The sequence below is a fragment of the Mytilus edulis genome, chromosome 6 (genome assembly GCF_963676685.1).
Source record: "Mytilus edulis chromosome 6, xbMytEdul2.2, whole genome shotgun sequence".
NCBI lineage: Eukaryota > Metazoa > Mollusca > Bivalvia > Mytilida > Mytilidae > Mytilus > Mytilus edulis.
This window is the reverse complement of record NC_092349.1, coordinates 52,132,168-52,156,473: the sequence shown is the minus strand read 5'-3', so window position 1 is coordinate 52,156,473 and position 24,306 is coordinate 52,132,168. Positions and strand designations below refer to the sequence as shown.

At 31.4% G+C, this 24,306-nt stretch overlaps 1 protein-coding gene across 1 annotated transcript; it reads right to left on the bottom strand.

The window, feature by feature from the left end:
- Positions 1–337: 337 nt before the first annotated feature.
- Positions 338–19,026, bottom strand: LOC139527848 (protein turtle homolog B-like). The gene is made up of 10 exons (XM_071323526.1): positions 18,725–19,026; positions 16,363–16,665; positions 14,384–14,701; positions 12,330–12,617; positions 7,051–7,149; positions 6,098–6,119; positions 4,170–4,198; positions 3,195–3,368; positions 1,848–1,891; positions 338–830 (listed from the first exon to the last, which is right to left on the bottom strand). Exons 1-10 carry the CDS (start codon positions 18,879–18,881, stop codon positions 603–605), a joined length of 1,662 nt encoding a protein of 553 aa, XP_071179627.1. The 5' UTR covers positions 18,882–19,026; the 3' UTR covers positions 338–602.
- Between the last annotated feature and the right edge of the window lie 5,280 nt (positions 19,027–24,306).

Below are 24,306 nucleotides of genomic sequence, written 5' to 3'. Positions count from 1 at the left end.
TATTCTTTTATATTCTGAAGTAAAATATTTGCAGGATCTCATTGGTTGAGCACAAGTTATGGTCTTTAAGACTCTGAGCAGTTTGTATTCACAAGACTTGCCCCTAAGTGGCCTAGATTTTCATTCGATCAGAAGAAAAACGAAATATTTTCTTAGCTGAAGTAAAAAAATAAGAAGAAAATCAATTTACAAATATTTACAACTTAGCGTCAAAGTTCACGTACAACTTTTTTAAACTTGTTACAAGATGTAGTGGAAATAATGGTGACACTATATGTTGTTGATGTCTTGTGAATTAGAAATCAATCCGAATATAGGAATTTAAACAATACAACTATGAAATTAAGAATTTTATTAATAAAAGTCCCAAAATGAACATCACAGACTCCAGCTACTACATATAAAAAATTACATACATGTAGGGCATACTGACCTTTTATTATAAGTAATAACATCAAATTATACTTTCGTATTTTTTGGATTATATTTACAACATATACATGTTATACTATAGTAGTTTGGTTTGGTTATACATTCAGTATACTACAATTAGAGTTTAAATAGACAAAAACAATATAAGGAGCATATAATTAACGTAAGAGTCAACTCTCATGAATATTCCACTGCTGTACGTCCTCCAAAGACACAAAGTCCGTATTGTCCTCATGAGAGGGCAAAGACTCTTCATCAGAAGAAGTCAAAGGATCTGCTGTTAAAGAAAAATCTATATCAGCATACGGTGTTCTGTTCTCAGCTCCATGTATCTGAAATGTACTTTTAGCTTCAGCAGGGTCGAAGACAACTTCAACGTAATTTAGAGTCGATGAATCCTACAATAAAGGTAAAACAAAAATGATCGTCTATAATTTCGTTCTCATGTATTCCTGCCACACATTTGATCATTTGTTGTACTTTTACTTCATGCGTGCCAATTTAAAAACGTTTGTGTCATATAAATTCATTCCGTGTTTTGAATATGAAATACAAGATGAGTTTAATATCAATATGCTTCTTTCATAAATATAACAGTTTTAAGAATTCTTTCAAGAAAAGTCTCAAAGTGGCCATCGCAGACCCCTAATTCAATGCATTGTATTTGCATCTAGCTAGACGATACTCGGACATTCAGCATCACTAATCATATTTCGGAACACCACGTAAATTTTGTGAATGGAAATACGAAGCTCTGGTGGGTATTGTATCTGACACCAAAAAATTAACGTCTTTAACATATAAGTCGAATTTGTTTTACTCACTTCTAATGAAACTAAAGAAATTTTGACGACGCCTGTTTTTGTTTTTATTTTTGATATTTCAAAATAAAAACGAATGGACGCAAATATACATAGATCATCATTGCATGTATATATTATTTGGGTTTTTTTGCACGTTGACATTATTAAACATCAGCTTCGATTCATATGTGAACTTGTGGATGAGCCAGTGATCACCTTTCTAGGATCTAGTAATATCGATAAGCTAAAATCCAATAATAATATTCGTACAGATTGTGCCGATATTTTGACTGTTGTTACCCTTGTTGTCTTATCGGATATAAGCTTGGTAAGTTGTGCTCATACATCATACGTATTTTTTTAATTAGCCTTGATATGAATATTAAGGAATGAACAAGCAATTGACGTTGATAAAGGTAGACACAGTGAAGTAATGTAACATATTCTAATAGATTATCAAAAGGTATACAACATGTATGTATCATTGTTGTCAAATTTCATTACCAAAATAAACAGAGGTTTCCATTTTTCTTATCTCACCAGTCACCAAATTAGGGACATTTTGTTTAACTACTCATCCAAAGCACAAATTAACAAATGTTTTTTTCTTACATAATTCATATTCTGCTCTCCTCTTTTATTGAACTCTTTACACACTGAAATATGTAAAACAGAATTGAGAAATATAGAATATATTGCTTTTTTGATGTATGTAACCAGTGTACACTTTTTAGTTTTCATAGATATAGGAAGATGTGGTGTGAGTGCCAATGAGACAACTCTCCATCCAAATAACAATTTAAAAAGTAAACGATTATAGGTTAAAGTACGGCCTTCAGCACGGAGCCTTGGCTCACACCGAACAACAAGCTATAAAGGGCCCCGGAATTACTAGTGTAAAACCATTCAAACGGGAAAACCAACGGTCTAATGTACCTTTAGAGGAGATATTAAGCTATTCTTATCATCAAACAATTTTCTCCACGAGATAAAGTCATATGAAACGAGTGACCGGTGAAAAATGATATAAATCCAATTCTTGAGCCAATGCATACATATATCATAAACTTAGTCTTCTGTGCACGATTTTATCATTTTTTTCGCATAAATTTCGTAAAATCGTCATTTTTTTTCAATCGGCAGTTAATTATAGTTCGTGTTTTGGGGCCGAAGTTTCTGGATTGTCACCCGTTTGTCGACAATAAACAAAGAAGCATGGATATTGAGCACGTGTTTAACATGTTCAATCAGATAATAGTTTATTTCAGTGACAGATCAAATGCATGCGAATTGCGATCACCGGATTTTTACGAGAGGGTCACGCTAAGGTCACTTGGCATACAGAAAATATCTCGGCGAATTGCTTCCTGGAAGCAAGCAATTAAAAAAAGTAAACTTCTTCTGAACGTGGACAAATAAAAGTTATGTCTTCCGAAAAAGTAGATGTACATAAGTCTAATAATGAATATTATCCATCTTGTTATAAAAAACAAATGCTTCATTGATTAAATTTGAGGTTTCATATGACTGAAGCGAAAAGGTCTTATGAAAACGGGCCCGATTCTGTCAGATTAGTCCTATATTTGTACGATTGATCATTAGTCCGCGTTGTTTTGATTTGGAAACACATTATTGAACCGTTGATAAGGACATTAGAAGTACTGCAGTTTTCTTTCGTTATTGATCAGGTGGTGAACTTTTTTTAATGGGTTTCTTGTTGCAAGGGTTAAGAGTTATCAAAAACTATAAATGGCACACACGCGATGTTTTAATGTTTAATAATTGTTAAGCTCATGCAATTTGTAATTTCTTTCACTGTAAGCTTACACTAAAATGATTCTTTATCTAGTAAATGACGTTACGAACATTAGACATGATAAACATCAACGATAACCAATAACTATTCATATGATATTTAAATTAATTCATTATTGATTTCATACTGGTTTTCAAACCTACCAAACGGTATCAAATTATCTTCTTTTTCAACAATATTATAACCAACTATTTGTCTGTCCACATTGGTCTTTTTTCTATCAATAGAACGATTATCTGTCTTCACAATGCCTGAAGCAGTTGATGGTTCCGTTAAATCACTTGCAGACTGATATAGACTATTCTCGATAGCACCACCTTTAAAACAAAAAAAAGTTAAGCGCAATTCAATTATTTCGATAACACTTTCTTATATATGAAATTTATGTTATATATAAATATATGTAAACATGCAACAGTTGTTTACTGCTGTTCAGAAGTCATGAATCGATTAAGTGAAAACAAATATGTGTCATAAACCAAAACAGAAGGAAACACATCAACTATAATAGGAAAACAATGGAACAACAGAAACACTGTTTAACTGCAATAGAAAAATCCTGCACACATACATAGAAACTGACTATTTAAACAAATACAATATCCTTTTTTAAAACTATCAGTTCAATTAATTGACAATGTAATTATGCAGCTTTGTAATGTATCGAGCGTGGTGTTGTTCAACGAAGACATAAATGGCACGAATCAAATCTATAATCCGTGTTTCAACCCTTCGTTAACCATATACATTGTCAACGCCATTGTGTTCATGAGAGCACGTATATGTATGTGTGTTTCCTTATTCCTATTAAAACAAGTAAACCGTTCATTGAATGTTTGCTTAATGCTTAATGAGTAATGTGAGTGGCAGTGGAGTAGACTGAAAAAATGGTGAAGGGTAAGGGGCACTTCGGAAATGATAAGCAAAATGATTGTTTTGTTTTCTGGAAGATAATAGTTTAGAAGTTATGCCGTCTCCTCATTCATTTATATTGCAAACTTATGTGAATTTTAGTTCATGCTGATCATACTGATTTTTTAAAAGTACACGCAATAAATCAGTTTGTTTACCCTGCGATGAACTGTATGTATGATAATATGAATGATGCTTGTCCTTACCTTGATTAGATTGTTCAACTATTTGCGATCTACAATTAAATTTAAGATTTAAACGCACAATTTTTAAAAAATCAGTCTGAAATAAAAATTTAAGAAATTCACACGTGAATTTACTGAACAATCGTTTCAGATTTTTAAAAGTTTTTAAGATATTACTATATATTCGTACGATAGCATTTCTCTTATTCATCTCGTAATCGCACCAATTATCAATCATTAAAGAATACGTTAAAAAGGATAGTTTGTAAATGTGTTGTCTTAAAAAACGCTTTGAAATAAAAATAAAAAAAACCTTTCGAATTTTATAATGAACTTATAATGTGCATATCCTTTTTTGACAAACTCTCCTTAATATACATACTGAATGTATTTTGTGTTATTTCTACCAAAACTAATTATGATAATGATGATCTAGTTAAATATCACATTCGCAAACTCTAAGTATTCATTTCAATGTAAAATAAATAAAGGTATTTCACTTAAAAACATGAATCAATGAAAGTTATAATCTGAGTGACCGTATCGGTTTGAATAAAAAATCAATCCGGTCATGAAAATATAAATATAAGCCGAGGTTGTACCATAAAAAATAGAGAACTTCACTTTTCTACTCTTTTCAAAGATGTATTCTTTGTTGGAATAGTTAAGGACATTCAAGTTTCATAAGAAAATATTTACATGAAGGATTCAAGATTCAAGATTTTTATTATCCCATCAATGACCCTTAAGTTTAACAATGATTATCATGACATAACAAATTATTAAAAACGATGAAAGATTGATCATCTAATGTACAGCATGAAAATGTTGTTGACAGAAGAGCCCTAAAATGGCGTTTTATTGTCTAAAAAGGGTAGAATCTGATTGAAATACAGAACGTGTGTCCCAGTATAACTTATAATGATCTGACATCACACCGTTCTGTATTTCAGTAGTAATAACAAATTTGATAAAATTTCGGCCTTCAAATTTTTGATGTAACATTACTAAAATACAAGAGGTTCACAAAACAGAAAGTTGAACGGTGTGTTTTAAAACCACCGTACTAAATGCGTGGATAAACGTCAGTTTTTAAATCGCATTTCAGTGCAACATTGAATTTTTTTGCAGTAAATACATCCAATGAAATTATTTTAATATAACAGCTTATTTGATTAGGTACTGATATAGTTAATTCATCTGGCAAGAACACGAGTGTCACGATCGTTTTTACTCTGAGGAGTAGTAGAAAACACATTTAATAATTATTAGTAAAGCATAAAACTCATGAAAATAATAAGACAAAAGATTTTTCTCCATTCCATTAGAAAACAAACTTTTCAACACCAGCTTTTTTCAGCATTTACAAGAACATCGCAATTATAAATAAGAAGATGTGGTATAAGTGCAAATGAGACAATTCTCCACCAAAGTCATAATGTATAAAAAGTAATCAATTATAGCTAGGTCTTCAATACAGATCCTTGGATCATACCGAACAGCAAGCTATTAAAGGCACTAAAATTGACACATACATTTGTATTTCCTACTTTTTCTTAATCAATACTGAGTTTAATGAACATTTCAACATAAGTGTTTGAGTTTTTGATTTGCATGTTAGAAGAAAATCACAGGACGGCAAAACTATATACAACAGGAACTAGAAACAGAGTGAGACTTTCAAAGAATTTATCACTGCAGCTACTCGATATTTATGAGTATATCAGTCCTGAGTGCACTCTTATAGAACCATTCATATTCCAAAATAATCTGCCTGTTGTATCATATATCGACATTAGAAGAACAATTTAAGAATAAGTCACATTGTCAGATAAACGTCATGAACATTATATATTTAATAACATGCAAGTAATGTTGTGCTCAGTAGAACAGAAACCAGACATTAATTTTGTTACAAAGTAACTAGTAATCGTCATGTAACGATATACCTATGAAATACATTTTTGGAAGCTGAAAAATAAAGAAAAAAAGGTTAACGTTTGTATTTGATTTGCAAAGAAAAATTTACTTTCATAAAATAACTATTACGCAACCACTTCTACTACACACACAAGGACTTAGACTTGAACATCGCGCTCATTAAGAGCGTGATTAAAAGTATGAAAAATGTTGCTGGATGAATTTTTGTGAAAGATTTAATGACTGGAGATTTTCAGGATAGGAATCAAAAGTATCTTCATCATGAACTGATGTCAATATATTATTTTGAATTTTCCACCAGTTAAAATATTGGCCATAAACAGAAGATGTCAACGCAAAAGTCAACTATTGGTAGTAACATGAACGCATAATGATTAGGAGACTAGTTGCTTTGTCACCATGCTTTTTGTTTCGTTTTGCAGAAGACCGAATAATCGTTATGTTAAATTTTTCAATTTAAGGCGCTTCAGGTTTAACATGGTGTTGACTTTTGGAAATGTAAATTATTTCTAAAATTGCATCATATGGATAAAGTGAATAAAATACTCAGTTAAACCATAACACTATAATTCGACGATGACACAATGCAATCTGTGCACACAAACGCCATATTTTACTGAAATAGCGTCCGGAGTTTTAGTGGGAAACTTTACCATATTCGATATGCATTTTATAGATTTGTTTTTCATTTAAACATGAACTGGGTCGTTATATTTCTTAATTGAATCCGTTGCGTTTATCTAGATTGATTGATTGTTGGTTGCTTAACGTCAAGTGGCAAATATTTCATGCATATTCAGGACGAGCGTTTATCTAGATAAAATTCCAAGAAAACGACCCAGAAAATCAGCAAAATTCAGAATGAAGCATAACTTTCAAGATGGTTTCAAGTACATATTATACTTTATGCCCTGTAAATCAAAAGATTCTTTTTAGCTAATTAAACAAGATATACCTGTACCTTTTCTACGTCGCCAACAGATAATTATTGAACAAACTGTTAAAACAGTTGTCACTACTATAACTATTGTGTACCCTCCCCACAAACTTTTCCTCTCGCCTAAAATATAAAAAACCAACGCTTAGATATGTATTTGATATTATAAAAAAATACGTTTGATTAATCTTTCTATGCATATATACGAGATTCGAACAGTTAACCAACAAAGCAATGCCTCTCTTATATAAGTTTGACTACAGAACCAAAGATGTGGCATCACTACCATTTTCATAACATACTTGACATTTGAAGGTGTTGAATAGATATAGTTATCACTAGATTTATATATTCGATAGTTTAGCTCTTGCTAAAGTAAAGCCCTAGGTAAGCAGTAAAAGAGGGATGAAAGATACCAAGGGGATAGTCAGGAATGTGTAAAAAGGAGACCAGTCCCGAATAGAGTGGACACAAGAATCGAATGTTTGATCAAGGGGAAATGCAAAACATCTTTGCATGGTTTGTCGGAGGCAATGCAACATGTCTGTCCCTTTCAATTGTGAACCGATTTATTATGAACAGTCCGAATCCATCCCAGTCCTGAATATTACAATTGTATATTGTTTTCTCCTCAGAAAATGTTTTCCATTAGTCGTTCAACAACCAACATCAATATATAATATGCATTGGAGGAAAAATGAAAAATTGAATATTAACCGATTCAATCCTGTCTAGATGTAGACAATGAAGTTATCCTTTTTCCCATATCAATTAAATAACATAAGAAGCACATAAGAACCAACAAATAGTAAGGAAAATCAACAACAATACATGGACATCGATAAAAATAAAAAAAAGTACAATACATTACGTTTTTATTCAATTTATGATGTATCAAATATGTATAAATAAGATATTAGGGTAAAAATTATTGACATCGTGTTGTCCATATAAAAATGCAAAGCATTAATCTAGTTTGACTGTATATTTTATCTTTAAAAAATGTGATGAAGCAAACATTCAATAATAGTAATGCTTTGTTTGTTTAAGCTATGCGACCACTAACAACTATGAATATGACAGTTATTTGTCATTTGTTTGATGTGTTTTAGCTTTTGATAAAGAAATTTCCGATTAGAATTTTCCTTCGAGTTCTGTCTTTCGTTTTACTTTTACATAGAAGTACTTTTAATGTATATAAGTTTCTTATTGTAAAAAATATGTTTTGATGCAATATTAATATGGAGTTGTTAATTCAAATTTGCTAGATGTAGTAACACATCTTGGGATAGTTTTTTACTTCTGGATATTTAACAAATCTTACTTGCCTTTATTTTTCTGTCATTATATATTTAGTTAAATACAATAACAACTTTAAAATATGTTTTTGTTTTGTTAAGCCTTACAGATATTTTAAACATGTAATAGTCTGATTTAAGACAAGGTAATATTCCTTTTGTATTATCGTCATAACCAATAATTTCCTTGTGTTATTGTCATTAGAAATAAATGAAGGTTATGTTCCAATTGTTTCTTTGTTGATTATATTTTTATTCAACTATTAAACTGATATGTCGTCGTTTTCTTAGTGTTAATATAAAAATTGTTTCCTGTATATGACGGTCTATTTCAATTTATTTGAATACTGATCAATTGTTAAAAGAATATTTCCTCATCATTTTTTTTCTAATTTCCTGTACCTAAGGACATTATTTGTATTAATGATTTAGCGGAAGTAGCATCAAGTATTTATGATTGTATGTGCAAGTGATACGGACATTGTAAACATTTAGGTTTATATTGAATGTGGTTGAGTTGAAATTTGTCATAAGTATTATCTCATCGAAAACCAATAGAAACAAAACATTAACATGAATGAGTTAATTAATTAAAAACTTTGCCCTTGATTTATATTAAAAAAAATAGCTTCATTCATATTTGGAAATACACATTATTTATGTTCATACTCATAACAAATGAGCCGCGTCGGATAGAAATCGACCTTATGCAAAAAAAATCTCAATTTGAGTTTTGTTCATATTAATTTTGCTTATAGTCATACAATTTGAATGCAAAAAACCGTTTTACTCTGGCTTTCTTCTTTTAAAAGTTTCGCTATTTCAAAGTTGTGAAGGCTACATATATTTAACTTCAGAATCTCACGACAACGTCGTGAAATTAGCATTATCGTGCATTAATTTTATTCTTTATCGGTCCTTTTCTCGTTATAGAGAGAGCCACGAAAGCATGCATTTGTATACAATATTTAATTTATTTTATAAGATTGTTACAATGAGAACATAAATGATTCTCTAGTTTTCAATCCAACTGTAACCAGTACATTTTACTCCTCTGAAGCACGAGGACAAAATTCGTCACGGAAATTATACTGGAAAAAAGGACGGACTTCATTGTACAGATAACGCATTCTCTTCTCTGTCAGCCCTGCTGGCTGAATAACTTCTGGAAGTGTCGTGAGCAACTCCGGTACGTTTGTGCTTTCCTTAAGCAAAGCCAGTCTTTTCTCCGGTTGATCAAGAGTTTCTCTCGCAAATACGACTCTGGTAAATCGGAAGTGATGGAATTTTCCTATACCTCTGGGTGGTTTGAAATAATTAGTGAAGAAATTACCCCATCTGTACCACTTTAAGCTGTGTTCGTCATCGTCTTTTTCATTATAAACTTCTGACCTATTGCATTTGGCAGAATTGTCAACATTTTAACCAGTTGTGATACAGTGTTTACGTCCGACTTTCTAAATTTCTTTTTCAACATGCCAAAATTAAACATGCGTCACATAAACATTCTGTGTGCCCAGCAATCATAAAATGCAAACTAATAGTTTTGTGTAAACCCTTTGCGCACCTCCACAACAGATAATGTAAAGTAGTTTTATTTTTGTTTTGTCCCACAGAATTATCAGCATGAAAATGACACGCCTTTTCATCGTAAGTATTACCATGCAGATAATGGTGGAGCATGCTTAAAACAGCATTGGGTCCATGTGTCCGACTTCAATTTTCCCTGATTGTTTGTTGCTCATCAATAGAATAATTCGTTTGCATTGGAAAGTTTTCATCGCAAACTCCAAATATTTGAACCTTTCGAGGCGTTAAAAAGTAAAGAGCTCCAACCTCTTGGGACGAATGTTGCAAGTTTATATATTGTGAAAAGTCAATAGTGTAATGAACATTTTCAAAAAATTTTGAACATGGAGTGTTGTACTTTCCTATTGGAGACTCAGCCAACTAACTTCATCACGTGATCTTTGTGTATATACATAATGTATAATATTCACGCGGCGTCCGCGCAGACTGTATATGGTCAATTATTTTTTGAGTTCTCACTTATTTCGCGTCTTCTGAAATAGATCCGGAAATATCATCCCTCAACTGAAAGCACGTTTTACACAGATCCGTCTTCGGTTTCATAAATTGAATATGAGGGACACATGCATTCCAAACTTCTTTAAATACGGTTAGTTGAACATATTGTTGTTCTGAGTTAACGAATGCACTAACATATTTGGAGTGTTCATATTTCTTGCTCTCGCTATAAGGTAGAAATTTACCACAACATTAAAAAGGAATGGAATTAATGACAAATTGAACCAAAAGAATTTTTCGATACGACTGGTTGTCGCGCTTTTTGCCATAATACATTTAATAGTTCAACAGTGATTTGTACATATAGATCAAAATCCCAAATACTATCTCTTTAAATTATAGTAGTTCAAATTTCAAAATAAACGGGTTTTTTAGATGAAATTTTGGTTTACTATTTATTAATCCGACATCACAGCTTACATCTTTCAAAATTGTTACCTTAATCACTCAGACGGACGGACGGACGCAAAATTGTAAGACCCACCGATGCATAGATCGGGAATTTTATTGCCCGAATACTAATTTTAAAGTTGTCGGGATATAAAAAAGGGGGTTTAAAAGGTTTTATTTTGAAAGTTATTAGTTTTCGAAATACATGTACACATGTATTATGCAAAAGTTTCCCTCTTTCTTTCAATTTCTAAATAGAAATGTCATTGAACCTAAATTACACGCAACACGTACATTTCTAAATTTCTGAATAGATATGAACAGATAAATTGCACGCACATAGTACATAATCCACATAGAGCACGGGTTGGTCTTTGTTTAATATTGTATAGTTGTGATGTTGTTTCTTTTTAGATTGTTCAAAATGCAACGGTACAATGATATGAATAACTTTTGACCTATTTTTGTTTTTGCGTGTCTCACTGTGTGTAGCGAAGTTTTGCAATACAGCACAAATTTTGTTTTATACTACCAGAAATAGTTTTTCAGAATATTACTTAAGTTTAGTTAAGCTTAAGAATTGCATACAATTATTTTTTAAGCATGTTAAGACTGGTGTTACTTTCACTTTGTATAAAATGTAAAAATAGATCGTGAACGTAAAAATAGTTCAATATGTAGAACGTATTAGGAAATACATACCTTAGCAAAACAATGTATTCCTGTTAGCCAAAACTGATACTAAGGTTGAGAAATATGTTATTTAGAAAAGGACAGGATTCAGGAAGAATTTTTTTATCAGATAATTTGAAAATGTTCATGTCGGACCGGATAAAGCGGTTTCCGTGAAAGATTTATATCGGCATTTTTTACTAAACTTATCAGAAATAATATACTAGTTTTGTCCTATATGTATGGAATACGTTAGCTAAAGGCTCGATTTAATCAGATTAAAATTGTAAGGTTTCCCCGTATATCTTTTTTTTTTTACAAATTTCATATAAAACCCCACTAAAAAAAGGGAAGGCATATATATATTATGTTGGATTTTCACCAGTACAGAGTTAAAAGACGCAGAATCGTCTAAAGTATACTAGTTTAATTTGTCATAGTTTTGTCGACCATAACTTTTGTTTCTCATGTTATGAACATGTATAAACGTTACAGTTTTTACAATTTAATTTCGTTGAAATACATAAGAAATTTTTGAACAAAAACAATGACTGGTTATATTACCAAAAATTGAAAACGTTATACAACAAAAATCTATCCAAATAAACAAATATAACTGTGGCAATTCTGCTTCTATTGGTACCTAGTACATTAAAATCCGATCAGAAATGTCCCCACAATATTTTTTTGAAAAAACGTAGTTTTGTCAGAAAGCGACATGTTTTATTTTATAACGTCAGAAACTACCTGTATGAAAACTTGTGAAACTTTATCGTAACGTTACTCGGTTTGACGTCGAATTGCATAAGGTCGATTTCTATCCGACGCGGCTCAAATGATGAATCGATGATGTACCTTTAGTCCTGACTGTGAGTGTATCAGTTGAGGAGCTGTTTCCTATTGAATTTCTAGCACGAATCCTGAATTCATATGCCGTGCTATGATCTAATGATGGAATATGAAAACTCACTCTTGATGTCCCAATATTTTCAACTATAAGCCATTTCCAATCTTTATTTTGTTGCTTCCGGTATTCAATGATAAATTCTTGTTGCAAACCACCATCTGATCCTGGTTCCAATACCCCGTGTATATCAGTTGTACTTGAATCATACATAAATACCTTGGGTTGGACTGGTTCCCCTAAACAAGTGAAATATATTTAGCAACTTACATACTTTTAGTTGAAGTCCTTAAAATTAACAGGACTTACACAATAATGCAGTTTTCATAAAATTGTGATTGAATATGTAAATATCTTAACAGAATCTTGATACGTTAAATGTTAAAACGGAAATACTACAAATGTGACAAGGTGATGTACAAAAGAAACAAAAATCAAATATACCTGATTCTGATAAAGTTATAGAACAGTACCACTGCTGTTGTGAAATACTGTTTTGTATTTAACAAACACTCATGTTCCAATACAAGACACGAGAAGAATATTGTCATTCAATTTGACATTTCAATAACATGTCTTCCTGCAGACTGTTACTTTGTGGGCTAGTATGTTAGAAATTTAACCAAGAGGATCAGTCTTGTACATAATTGGGTTTAAATTCTGATATGCATGTATTATTTGCACTCAATCCATCAATTATCTGTACGGTATTGTTTTAGTTGAATTTTTGTTGTTTGTAAGGTGAGTATTCTTCTCCGTTTTGGTGTAAATTTTCTATGTGCAGTTTCAGATATCATTGATTAAGAGAAATACAGCTGGAGAATGAACGATTAATCAAACAAAAACAGAATTTCGCCTCGTTTTTATGTCTTCCTGTCTTTAGTCAAGTCACGAGTTGGGTCAATGTGATCGTTTTAATCACTTTAAGGTACCACACAACAAAGTGTTTTCACTTCTGATGTAATTCAGTCCATCTTTCTTCAAATTTTATAAATGAGGTACCAAAAGAAAGAAGAAAGATTAATCTTTAAAATTGTGATAATTTCATTATGACATAATTACTACATAATTAATTGTTATGTAATTAGTTGCTATAATGTGATGTCTACACTTGAATGAATTCAGCTTTGTTATTCATAGCATCCCAAAATATTTCATATATTCTTGTACAAAACAGTTTGACATCTATATCCGTGTCTAAGATTTCCAAAAACATCAATTGGACAAATTTTATACCAATTTAAATTTAGTGATCTCTTATGAATTGATGTCGCAAACTTCATTAAAGGTTTATGAGAGAATAAGATACAATAGGAAACATGTGAGACACAGTTTTGGAGGTTAAACTGTGTTGTACAAGAATCTATAAAATATTGTATGGATTGTAAAAAACAGAGACTCTAAGGGCCAGATATTCAATCTAGTTAGGAAAATTTGATAGAGGAAAGCAGGTAACTAAATGTAAATTTTCATTTTAAAGAACAAATTTATAAGATTGTAACTTAATTATTAAATTAATCATATTCTGGATTATTTTTCGCTTTTTTTTTATTGTTTTTATATAGACATTTTAAGGTGAGGTTACCCTAAGAAAGTGCATTTTCTAAAAGAATCTTCATGGAATTTTGCTATTTTGTATTTTAGTCGAGAAAAACGTACAGTGACCCTATTTCGTTCTTTGACAGTCTCAAAGCATTTTGCAGAAGCTTTCTTCAATTTACAATTCTATCATTTAGTTATGTTTGTTATCACATACTGAGTTTTTTTTCCGGTATAATTCATACAAAATGTGTCATTATGTCACAACCTGAAGCTTAGGAAATGCGCGATGACGTATCAATTTTACTATATTTTTGTACATATATCATTATATACTTCGTTTTGGCAAAGTATGAACAAATTCATCTTTTTTAATTTAGACTCCCATTCCACCTAAACAGGTTTTCATTATAAGAATGAAATTCTGCACAGTTACACAATTTAATCTTACAAATGATGTACATACTTGCAGATCGGATCGAGAAATGGAAAGTATTATTACAACATTCATTGGATACTGTAACGGAATAGTTTTGAAAGTTCGTTTTCTTTGTTTCTGTGAGAGAAACATTGCAAATATAGCCAGACACATTAACAGGAACACCATGAAATTGTGTATTCACAGCCGTAGCAGCACATTTTGGTGTTTGAACACGTCCTCCTCCTTCATTTAGGGTTGAGGCTGATAATTCTGATGAGCTCAGCAGGTACAGAGCAACACTGGGTGTTGAGATGTTATGTCCAATATATACTTGTTTAAGTGGTTTAACTAACACTGGTTTATCTATTATGAAAATGAGAAAGTTGTGTAAAGATATAAATAGTTTTATTAGAGTATTGTAAAGTTTCATTTATATTCTTCTAAATCTACAAGAAAGTAAAAAAAAAGACGGCTTATCTTATTTTGTCATAATGGATTTCAATGCACATGAAAAGTAGCCACCTTCCATTTTTGAAGTTGGCAGGTATGTGACATTGGTTCTTAACACTATCACGTGAATCCATGGGAACAGAAAGCTGATTTTTGCATGTCTGTCATAACAATCCACATCACAGGAAATGACGTCAAATTAAAATGATTATTGAATGATAGTTTGAAGTTAATTTTTACCTGACTTGAATCATGCCGGATTCATGCCTGATATTTCATAACATGACTTTTCAGTGAAAATTCCTTGCGTACAAAATGTATGGCTTTTATCGTGTTTATGGCTAAACTATGTTATGTAATTGTTTTTAACTACAAAAGAGCTTTAAAATGATATTTGAATTCCATTTACATCAATTATATTTACCATTTAATGAAGAAAAAACACTTTGACATTATACGTCAATCAGACAGCAACCCAACCAATTAGTAACAAAAGTCCGTCTGGTTTGAGTCATACTTAGGGTTTAACAAACTATTCAATATATCAAACTATTGATACTCTTTAAAACAGGTGAATTTTTTCATTAAAAATTAATTATCTGCAATAAGCACTTTATGAATCCAGAAAGAACGTATGCTTACTTCGCACTTAATGAAAAAATCGAATATTAAAGAACAGCTGAATAAAAATAGAATTTCAACTAAAGTTTAACTTGTTTTTTTTTTAAAGAAAATTAAGTGATTTGAAAATAAATTGCTGTCATTTCAGTAAAACGTTATTTAGGTTTTTATGACATGGATAAGTGACATTGTTGCAAAAGGAAAATTTGTCCATTTTGAACATTCAAACATTCTATTGAAACGACATATAGTGCCATTTACCTAGTCCTATCACAGACCAATACTTTGCGCAGTAAACGTCAACATAATTTCAGCTTCATTTTGTCATCAGTTACCATAATATGAAATATGAAAAGCATGAGGTATTGATTGATAAGTCATAGCAAAGACACACCTAGATATGCCCATCTACCATTTTACCCCAAATCAATAGAAAAGTATTCGCCAAACAACATTTAACATAAACTTACAACTATCTGCCTTATCCTACACTACTCCATAAAAAGTTTCAACCTTTCCATATCGCATATTGATAATGACGGATATTGATGGAATGGTATATAATTACATATGACTGCTTAATGTTGTCAATTAACAGATAATTAACTTTTTTTTTCTCGGTTGTAAGTATTTTATTTCTGTACTCTAAATTACTCTAGAAGATAGAATTTTTATAATTAGTAGGATTTAAAGGATTGTGGCTTATGTATTGTCGCTTTAAATTAGAATAGCAGCAATATGCTTATAAGATAAAACGTCCTTCAGCACAATGGTCTTTTTTCTTTCTGCAGCTGCAGTCATTGAAACGTTACGTGTCTTTCCCTTTCCATTCTATTACCAACTATAAAACGTGGACACTACAACCAATGAAAAATTCTTCCTTTGCAAATGCAAAATTTTTATTTACTGAATACACTAAAAGAAATCAGGAATAACTTTATTATATGTACTACCTCTGATGGTCACATTAACTGTTCCAGTCTGCCATAGTTGTCCATTCTCATTTCGATTGTTATAAGTAACATTACATATGTATATTCCACTGTCGTCATATTGAATATCACTTGTATTTATGTATGGTAAGGTAAGGGTTCCATCGTTCCTGCCGACAAGGGATCTAATTGGATGTCCATTTACAATTTGTCGCCATTTGTTGAATTTGTATACGTTTGGCATTCCGGAAACCTCACATTTTAGAATTCGATGTTTGTCTTTTTGAGAAAAAGTCTGACTACTGTTTGTAACAAGCGTGATGTCTGAAAGGAACAGTATTATTTTATAATCAAAGTGAATATGCCAAGCTCACGGGAGTCTGTACAAACCAGTGCATAAGAGTTTTATTTTTATATATTTCTCTAATTATATTTGCATTATAATGTGCACAAATTCTATAATTGAATATGGTCCAAACGAATCAATTGCAGTCTATTCAGTAATGTGAAATATTTCTAACATGGTTCAGAATGATATTGTGGTGTTACGATCATATATATAACAACTTCTGAACAATCTGAATATCGTAATTACAAGCAAAGGACCTTAACATGACGGAACTAACCACAGTGGATCAGTCTGAAAATGACTTTATAATTTAATTGTCGTTTGAGAGATGTTTAGATAAAATAAACGTTTCAGATAACAATTGAGAAAACACATCATTTCTAATCAATCAAAATATTTCAAATGTAATTACACCTTATGTAAGAATCCTGGGTTTTGATTGGTTGATAGCCAGTGTATGTTTCACCAATTTACTGCTATCAAATGAATATCGGTCATTTTTAACGTTGCCGGGGTATATGCAAAAAGGATATGCCTTTTTTACCCTCTCTGCCGTGGTATTTGCCAAAAAATACTCTATCCGACTGGACGCTTGTAACGTCACGATCATCAATGCGTTTTAGACATACGGTGTAATTAAACAGATATAGCATGTTCTTGAGGGGAATTTGCGAAAAATACCAGTCTTGAGAATGAATTTCCCTCGCCTTACGGCTCGCGAAATTTAACATTCTCTCGACTGGTATTTTTCGCAAATACCCCTCTTTAACATGATATATCTGTTCAAAATACAATAGTTGAAAATGTTTGTATAATATAATACATTTATCTCAAAATGAGTTGTAGAAGTGGAAAACACTCTTTTTGGTATTAACGTGCACTTAAATATTGATGTTGGACCAATATTAGTTTATGTTTTTTTTAAGCAAATAGAGAGCCGAGGAAAATCAACAGCGCTGATTAAAGAAAATGAATGACATACTCGAACATGGCGAATACTCTAATGAAAGAACCTGAAATGTACGCACGTACACTCATAGATGGATCGGGACCATTCGACTGCGCATCATTTCACGCATGGATTTCAATGCACACGAAACGTATGTGTCGTAAATTCGATATTATTTTTTAAAATATTTTGATTGATTGGAAATGTCAAATCATTGTTGTTATGTCACTAAAAGAATATTATCGTTATTATGTATATCTGTAAAGGGCTTAAAAATGACATTTCATCCATTTTTACCATTTTCCCGCCGTAATTTTGGTTTTAAGGCAAAATATTTTTTTTCGTTATCGGTGACCTATGTTTTTTTGTGCTAATTCTTTGTAGCTCTATTTTAGCTTTTTATATTACAGTTTAGAACGTTTTTTGTGATATTCAAATAAAAATATGTTAACACCTCTATTTTTCCGATCATTTCACTGAAAAACGGTCCCGTTAACATACCTCAGTAAAAGTAAAATTTTGAGCTTAAATGGTTCGTGACCCCCCATTTTTTTCGACCGATTTGATTCACTTTCTGTAAAGAATAAAATAACCAAAAAATACGGCACTTCTGATAGAACCTTCGAATAGGCCCGAGCCACCTTAAGTCTGCTTGATATATCTTATATTTTGGATTACATCTATTGAAGCGAGCGTATATCTATAATTATTTATGACAGACCTATTCCGTCTACACTTAATTAAATAATTATGTTCTTTCACTTTTAACTTAAATAAACATTGATGAATCATCCCTTCATCTTCCCTATTACTAAATTGATATACATTATCAAAACACAATTACAATGTGAACAATATATTTCAATGTGCACAAAATGTTAGAAATATGACGTTGCAATAAAAACCTTAAACCACGGTAACAAAAGTATGTTAGTTATAGGATAAAAATTACAGTATTGGACTACATTTGATTGTATTAAAACAGCAAATCACTAAATTATTGATTATAACATGCATAATATCCGTCAAAATTTTAGGGTATTAACTCTTGTACAGTATCCATAGATATTGTTTGAGCTACTTACTTTCAATTTGAATATTTGTAATATGGCTCGTCATTCCATTGATTGTTTCACTAGGATGGGAGCATTTGTACTTTCCCACATCTTCTTTTTTAAAGTTGATTATTCGGAGTGTGCAGTTTGAACTGACGTTTAGTCTGTTAGATATATCTGGTTTCATATTAATTTCGATTTTTCCATTGCAAAAAACCAATATATCGTCGGTTTTCAAAAACGTCCATGAAAATACTTTGTCGCTTGGGCATGTAATTGTAATGTCGTCGCCAACATTTGTATATAAGATGTTTGAGCTATGCACAACAATGAAGCCTACAAAAGAGATATGTTGTGTTAGAAAACACTTTTCTAAAAAAAAACCCATACAAATGTCATTACGGAAGTTCGCTGCTTAGTGTCAAAATAAATAACTTTTCATAAAACTATTAGTATTGATAGGTGATACATTGCGAAATCAAAGAAGCAAAACAAATATAGGGGTCAATGTGCTTGTTTTCGAGATATTAGCCATTGAAATTTTGGTGGGAAAACGTTCTCTCTTGATTTTTCATAGCTTTATCATTGACCAGTTAAAGTTCTCAAACACTATTAAAAAAAAATAAGATTTTATAATACTTTTATAAATGGCTTATATTTATACATGTAAAAGATTTATAAAATGAAAAATAGGAGTTCATGGGCAAATTTTGTAAGGCATTCAAATGGATAAAACCAGAGGATACCGAAAATCTGACAAAAATTCCAAAACATGACAAGAAGACATCCCTGAAACTGATTTCAAATCAAATATTTGAGGAGCTATTTCAAAGATTTATAACTTATTAGCAAACTCAAATGTTTGTAAATTTTTGCGTTTGTACTTTTACTACGTTTTCTGTGTTTTTATACCTGTTTTTGGTTGGTATCGTTAATATATTCCTGAACTTTAAAATCTATATCTACTCAGGCCTATAATTTAATATATTATGCGCTAGGTTGATACTGTTTTTTGTCGAGTCTTCGACTTTAGACGACAAAGCGAGAATAAGCGATCCTACATTCCGTCGCGTCGTCATCGTCGTCGGCAGCGGCGGCATCCACAAATATTCACTCTGTGGTTACAGTTTTTGAAATTTTAATAACTTTTCTTAAGCTATACTGGATTTCTACCAAACTTGGACAGAAGCTTGTTTATGATCATAAGATAGTTTCCAGAAGTAAATTTGGTAAAAACAAAATTCCATTTTTTCCGTATTTTACTTTTAAATGGACTTATATTTTTTGCCAGGAAACAACACATTCACTCTGGCTAAATTTTTTTTTTTTAAATAATTTTCTTATACTATTTTAAATTTGTACCAAAACTTGGACAGAAACTTGTTTATGATCAAAATCTAGTATCTAGAAGGAAATTTTGTTAATATTTGTACCTGTGTATCTGTATTTTACTCATAAATGGACTTAGTTTTTCTTTCAATTAGCATTACAAACAGTCTGCTGTTACAGTTTTGTAAAACATTTTTTAGATTCATAAACTATCCTGGATTTTTACCAAACTTAGGCAGAAGCTTTTTACAATCCAAAATAGTATCAAGAGGAATATATTTATTGATGTTTTTCCTATTTTTTGTTGAGCCTGCGATTTACAGCAAAAGTAGGCGAGACACTGGGTTACGCAGAACCCTTACGAATGTTTTCATTATCATTGCAATTGTTCTTTTTTCAAAGGGCTATTTTTCTAATTTGTTTTAAGTGGAGCGGGTTAAGTTGTGTCTCACATGAATTGAAAGAAAAAGATTGAAACGGGGTTGTTTGACTATATACGAATGTTTCTAAAGTAAATTAACGTGTTGCATTGTATACCGAAGTATGTTTTCTTTCTTGGAAGCAACAACTAAAGCTCTTGAATTTTAAAATCGGAAAATACGTGATTTGTGGTACCAGTTAGCATAGGTTTAGTCACAAGATTCTAATTGTTTCAGTTGATAACTTTATCACTTTTGAAAAACAAAATGCACGTTGATCACACCAATATTAGGAATGTGCGAAAAATGTTTAAGTTGTTTGTTTTCAAAATATGTTCACGAATTTATTCATAATACTTCAATAGAAAAACGATATACACAAATTTATGAACGAGTTCCCGGAATTAACAGTTTACCATTACAAAAGAGATTCACATGTATATATACCTTTCAGAAGAAAAATGAACACAAGCTGCCATTCTTTTGCACCATTACGTACTCTGGACATGCCTGTAATCACAAATATTTCAACACATTAATAAGTCATTTTAAATTCATGAAAATAACTTGGTTTATTTCATTTTAAATTTTTACTTGATAACATTTTGTTCGCTTTGGCGATTCCATATATCGTCAAGTTATTGGAATTCCCATGGGGACTAACTGTGCACCACTTATTGCGGACCTGTTTTTGTATTGTTATGAGTTACAATTTATGACTAAAATTAACAAAGACCCATCGAAACAACATTTGATACAAAAATTTAACAATACTTTTAGATATTTGGATGATATATTGGCTCTCAATAATGACGACTTCAGTATGTATACTAAAGAAATTTATCCTGTTGAACTTACTTTAATTAAAGCTAATACTAGCAATGACCACTGCCCTTTCCTCAATCTTGATATCTATATCATTAACGGGAAGCTTAATACAAAAATTTATGATAAAAGAGATGATTTTTCATTTCCTATCGCTAATTATCAATTTTTAGATGGTGACGTACCCTTGTCACCATCATAGGTGTTTATGTATCTTAACTTGTACGATTCGCTCGTGTATGTAACAACGTATTAGATTTTAGCGAGAGAAATTTATGTATTACTGAAAAATTATTACACCAGGGTTTTCGATATTAAAAACTGGTCAAAACATTTACTAAATTTTATCATCGGTATAAGGAAATAATTCGTAAATATAACTCAACATGCAGACATCTTATACGTTCAGGTATTTCACATCCAATCTTTTATGGTAATATTCTTTACAAAGCACAAAAATGTTAGTATTCACCTCAAAATCTTACAAAACCTTTAAACAGACTTATTAAGAAGGGATATAGTTACGATACTGTTGTCAGGTCATTAAAGATTGCATATTTTGGCTTTAATATCGATTCACTTATAGGGTCTTTGCATCGGTACTAAACACATTTATTTTTTTAAAAACAGTTATTGGCATGACACGGGTTATGTTCTTCTCATATAATTTATGATAGTATGATACTAAAACCCTAACGGAGGGATTGTGCCTGATATTCATATGATGAAGACATAATCTTTCAATCAGTTTAATTGAGGTCAGGAGCTGGCATGTCAGTTAACTGCTAGTAGTCTGTTGTTATTTATGTATTATTGTCATTTTATTTATTTTCTTTTGTTACATCTTTTGACATCGGACTCGGACTTCTCTTGAACTGAATTTTAATGTGCGTATTGTTATGCGTTCATTTTCTACATTGGCTAGAGGTATAGGGGGAGGGTTGAGATCTCATAAACATGTTTAACCGCGCCGCAATTTTGCGTCTGTTCCAAGTCAGGAGCCTCTGGTCTTTGTTAGTCTTGTATGATTTCAATTTTAGTTTCTTGTTTATAAATCGGAGTTTAGTATGACGTCCATTATCACTGTGCTAGTATACATATTTTTAGGGGCAAGCTGAAGGACACCTACGGGTGCGGGAATTCTCGCTACATTGAAGACCCATTGGTGGCCTTCGGCTGTTGTCTGCTGTATGGTCGGGTTGTTATCGCTTTGACACATTCCCCATTTCCTTTCTCAATTTTATTATGGTTATTTAAAACCATGTTCTGTCATTTTTGAAAATAACTCTTAAATTACTGTTTACCGTTCAAAGCACTTTTCTTAATTTACTTTTGTTCAAAAAAGCTTATCCTTAAGCAGTCGAAAGCCAGGAATGCACAAAAAAGTGTTTGGATGACTTTAGCCGGTACATAATAATGTTAGACGACTCATTAGGCAACATAATTCTCAAACGAATACAAGGACACTTATTTCAAACATTCAATATGCACAAACTTATAATAAATTCAGATTTGTTTTATAAGCACACACTGACTTAGGACCGTCGTTGGATCTACTTGTGCATATTAATGACAGGGATTTTGTTTGGGTATACGCATTATTGCTTCAACTTTGGAATATCGGCGATTCGTAACGATAACCAAGGAAAGCGTAGATTGATTTGATCTCTTGATTATAAACCAAAGTAAATGGAAAATAAAACAGAAAAGAAGAAACAAAATGATTCGCTGACAAAATATGCTCTTTATAATGATTATTATGACAAACGTTACATGAGTGTCAGTGCGGAAATCTATTAATAAGAATGAATCGTGGTACTAGCTCAACAAGCTGAGATATAATGTGCTAGTTCGTAAGGTTACCCGTCTTATCTTATTCGGTCACATTGTTTCGATTCCAAAACGACCTGTTTAATATCTGTCTCCTCTGTCTCAATTTATATTTAATAAAAACACATTTTAGGGACTTAACTCCTTTAAGACGTCTTTAAATTATATCTGACCAAATGTATCAAAATATAATAAAAGGAACTTTTTTTTATAATATAAATATCTTTAAACGTGTCAAGGGAGATCATGACACCAGCAAAAGTCAAAATTTGAAAATAACCCTGACTTTTGACCTTGACTTAAATTTTTTTTCTCCTCACCAAAAACATCAAATGAAAATAATTTAGGTCTCTATCACTTCCCATTCAAGCAAAACATCAATACACTACTTATTTTGAATAAAGAAGTGGAAATAACTTTTATATTCACGAATCATCCTGAGGTTATATCGAACAATTGGTAAACAAAAATGTCGATTTGTTTTACGGTTACGCAGGAGATGCAATCGCAAGCAAACAAGTGTTTGGTAGGGGGGTTACTCCTAAAAAGAAAAGTAGTCGGTTAAACAGGGTCAATTGTATAGTCGCATTAACTGTGCAATATCATATATTAAACATCTAGACATATTAGACATCTTTCGAAACAAGAATTAGAGAACAGAAGAAAAAACACTAATTATACATTGTATAATCAGAACAAATTCAATAGGTATTGCCACATAAAATTTGAAAGACCTTAAAATCACAGTTTATGATTTTGAGTTAAAAGTGCTTGTGGTTCTTTTCTTTTAACAAGACTAAATTGTGAAGATGAAACAACTTTTGACACTTAACCAATGCATTCTGTTTTTTTATGATATGAGGTCTACAAATCTGGAAATAACCTTTAAGCCTTAAAAAACATAAGGATTTTATGACATGCCCATCTTTTCCCTTTAAACGTTTTAAGGTCCCGCAACATGTTAAATAATAAAGCTTGAATTTATAAGGTTTACTTACTTGTTACTTCATCATTATATCATGTATAGCATTAGAAGTGATAAGGATGTCTGAAACATTATACTTTCTGGGGTACAACAATTGTTTGAGAGAAAGAGATAACATTCAATTTCATAAGTTGGAAATAATTGGACAATGTCATAGTAAAAGGGTTAAAAACAACACAAAAGACATTCAAAAGTAAACAAAACAAAACATAGATAAAATAAGA

Excerpts from the sequence above, each read along its gene's own strand:
- LOC139527848 (XM_071323526.1), bottom strand. The coding sequence starts at position 18,881 with ATGAAACCAGATATATCTAACAGACTAAACGTCAGTTCAAACTGCACA. Across the intron at positions 14,702-16,362 it reads AGTTAATGTGACCATCAGAG|ATAAACCAGTGTTAGTTAAA; the intron begins GTAGTACATATA and ends TTTTCATAATAG. Across the intron at positions 1,892-3,194 it reads AGATAATTTGATACCGTTTG|TGTGTAAAGAGTTCAATAAA; the intron begins GTAGGTTTGAAA and ends TACATATTTCAG.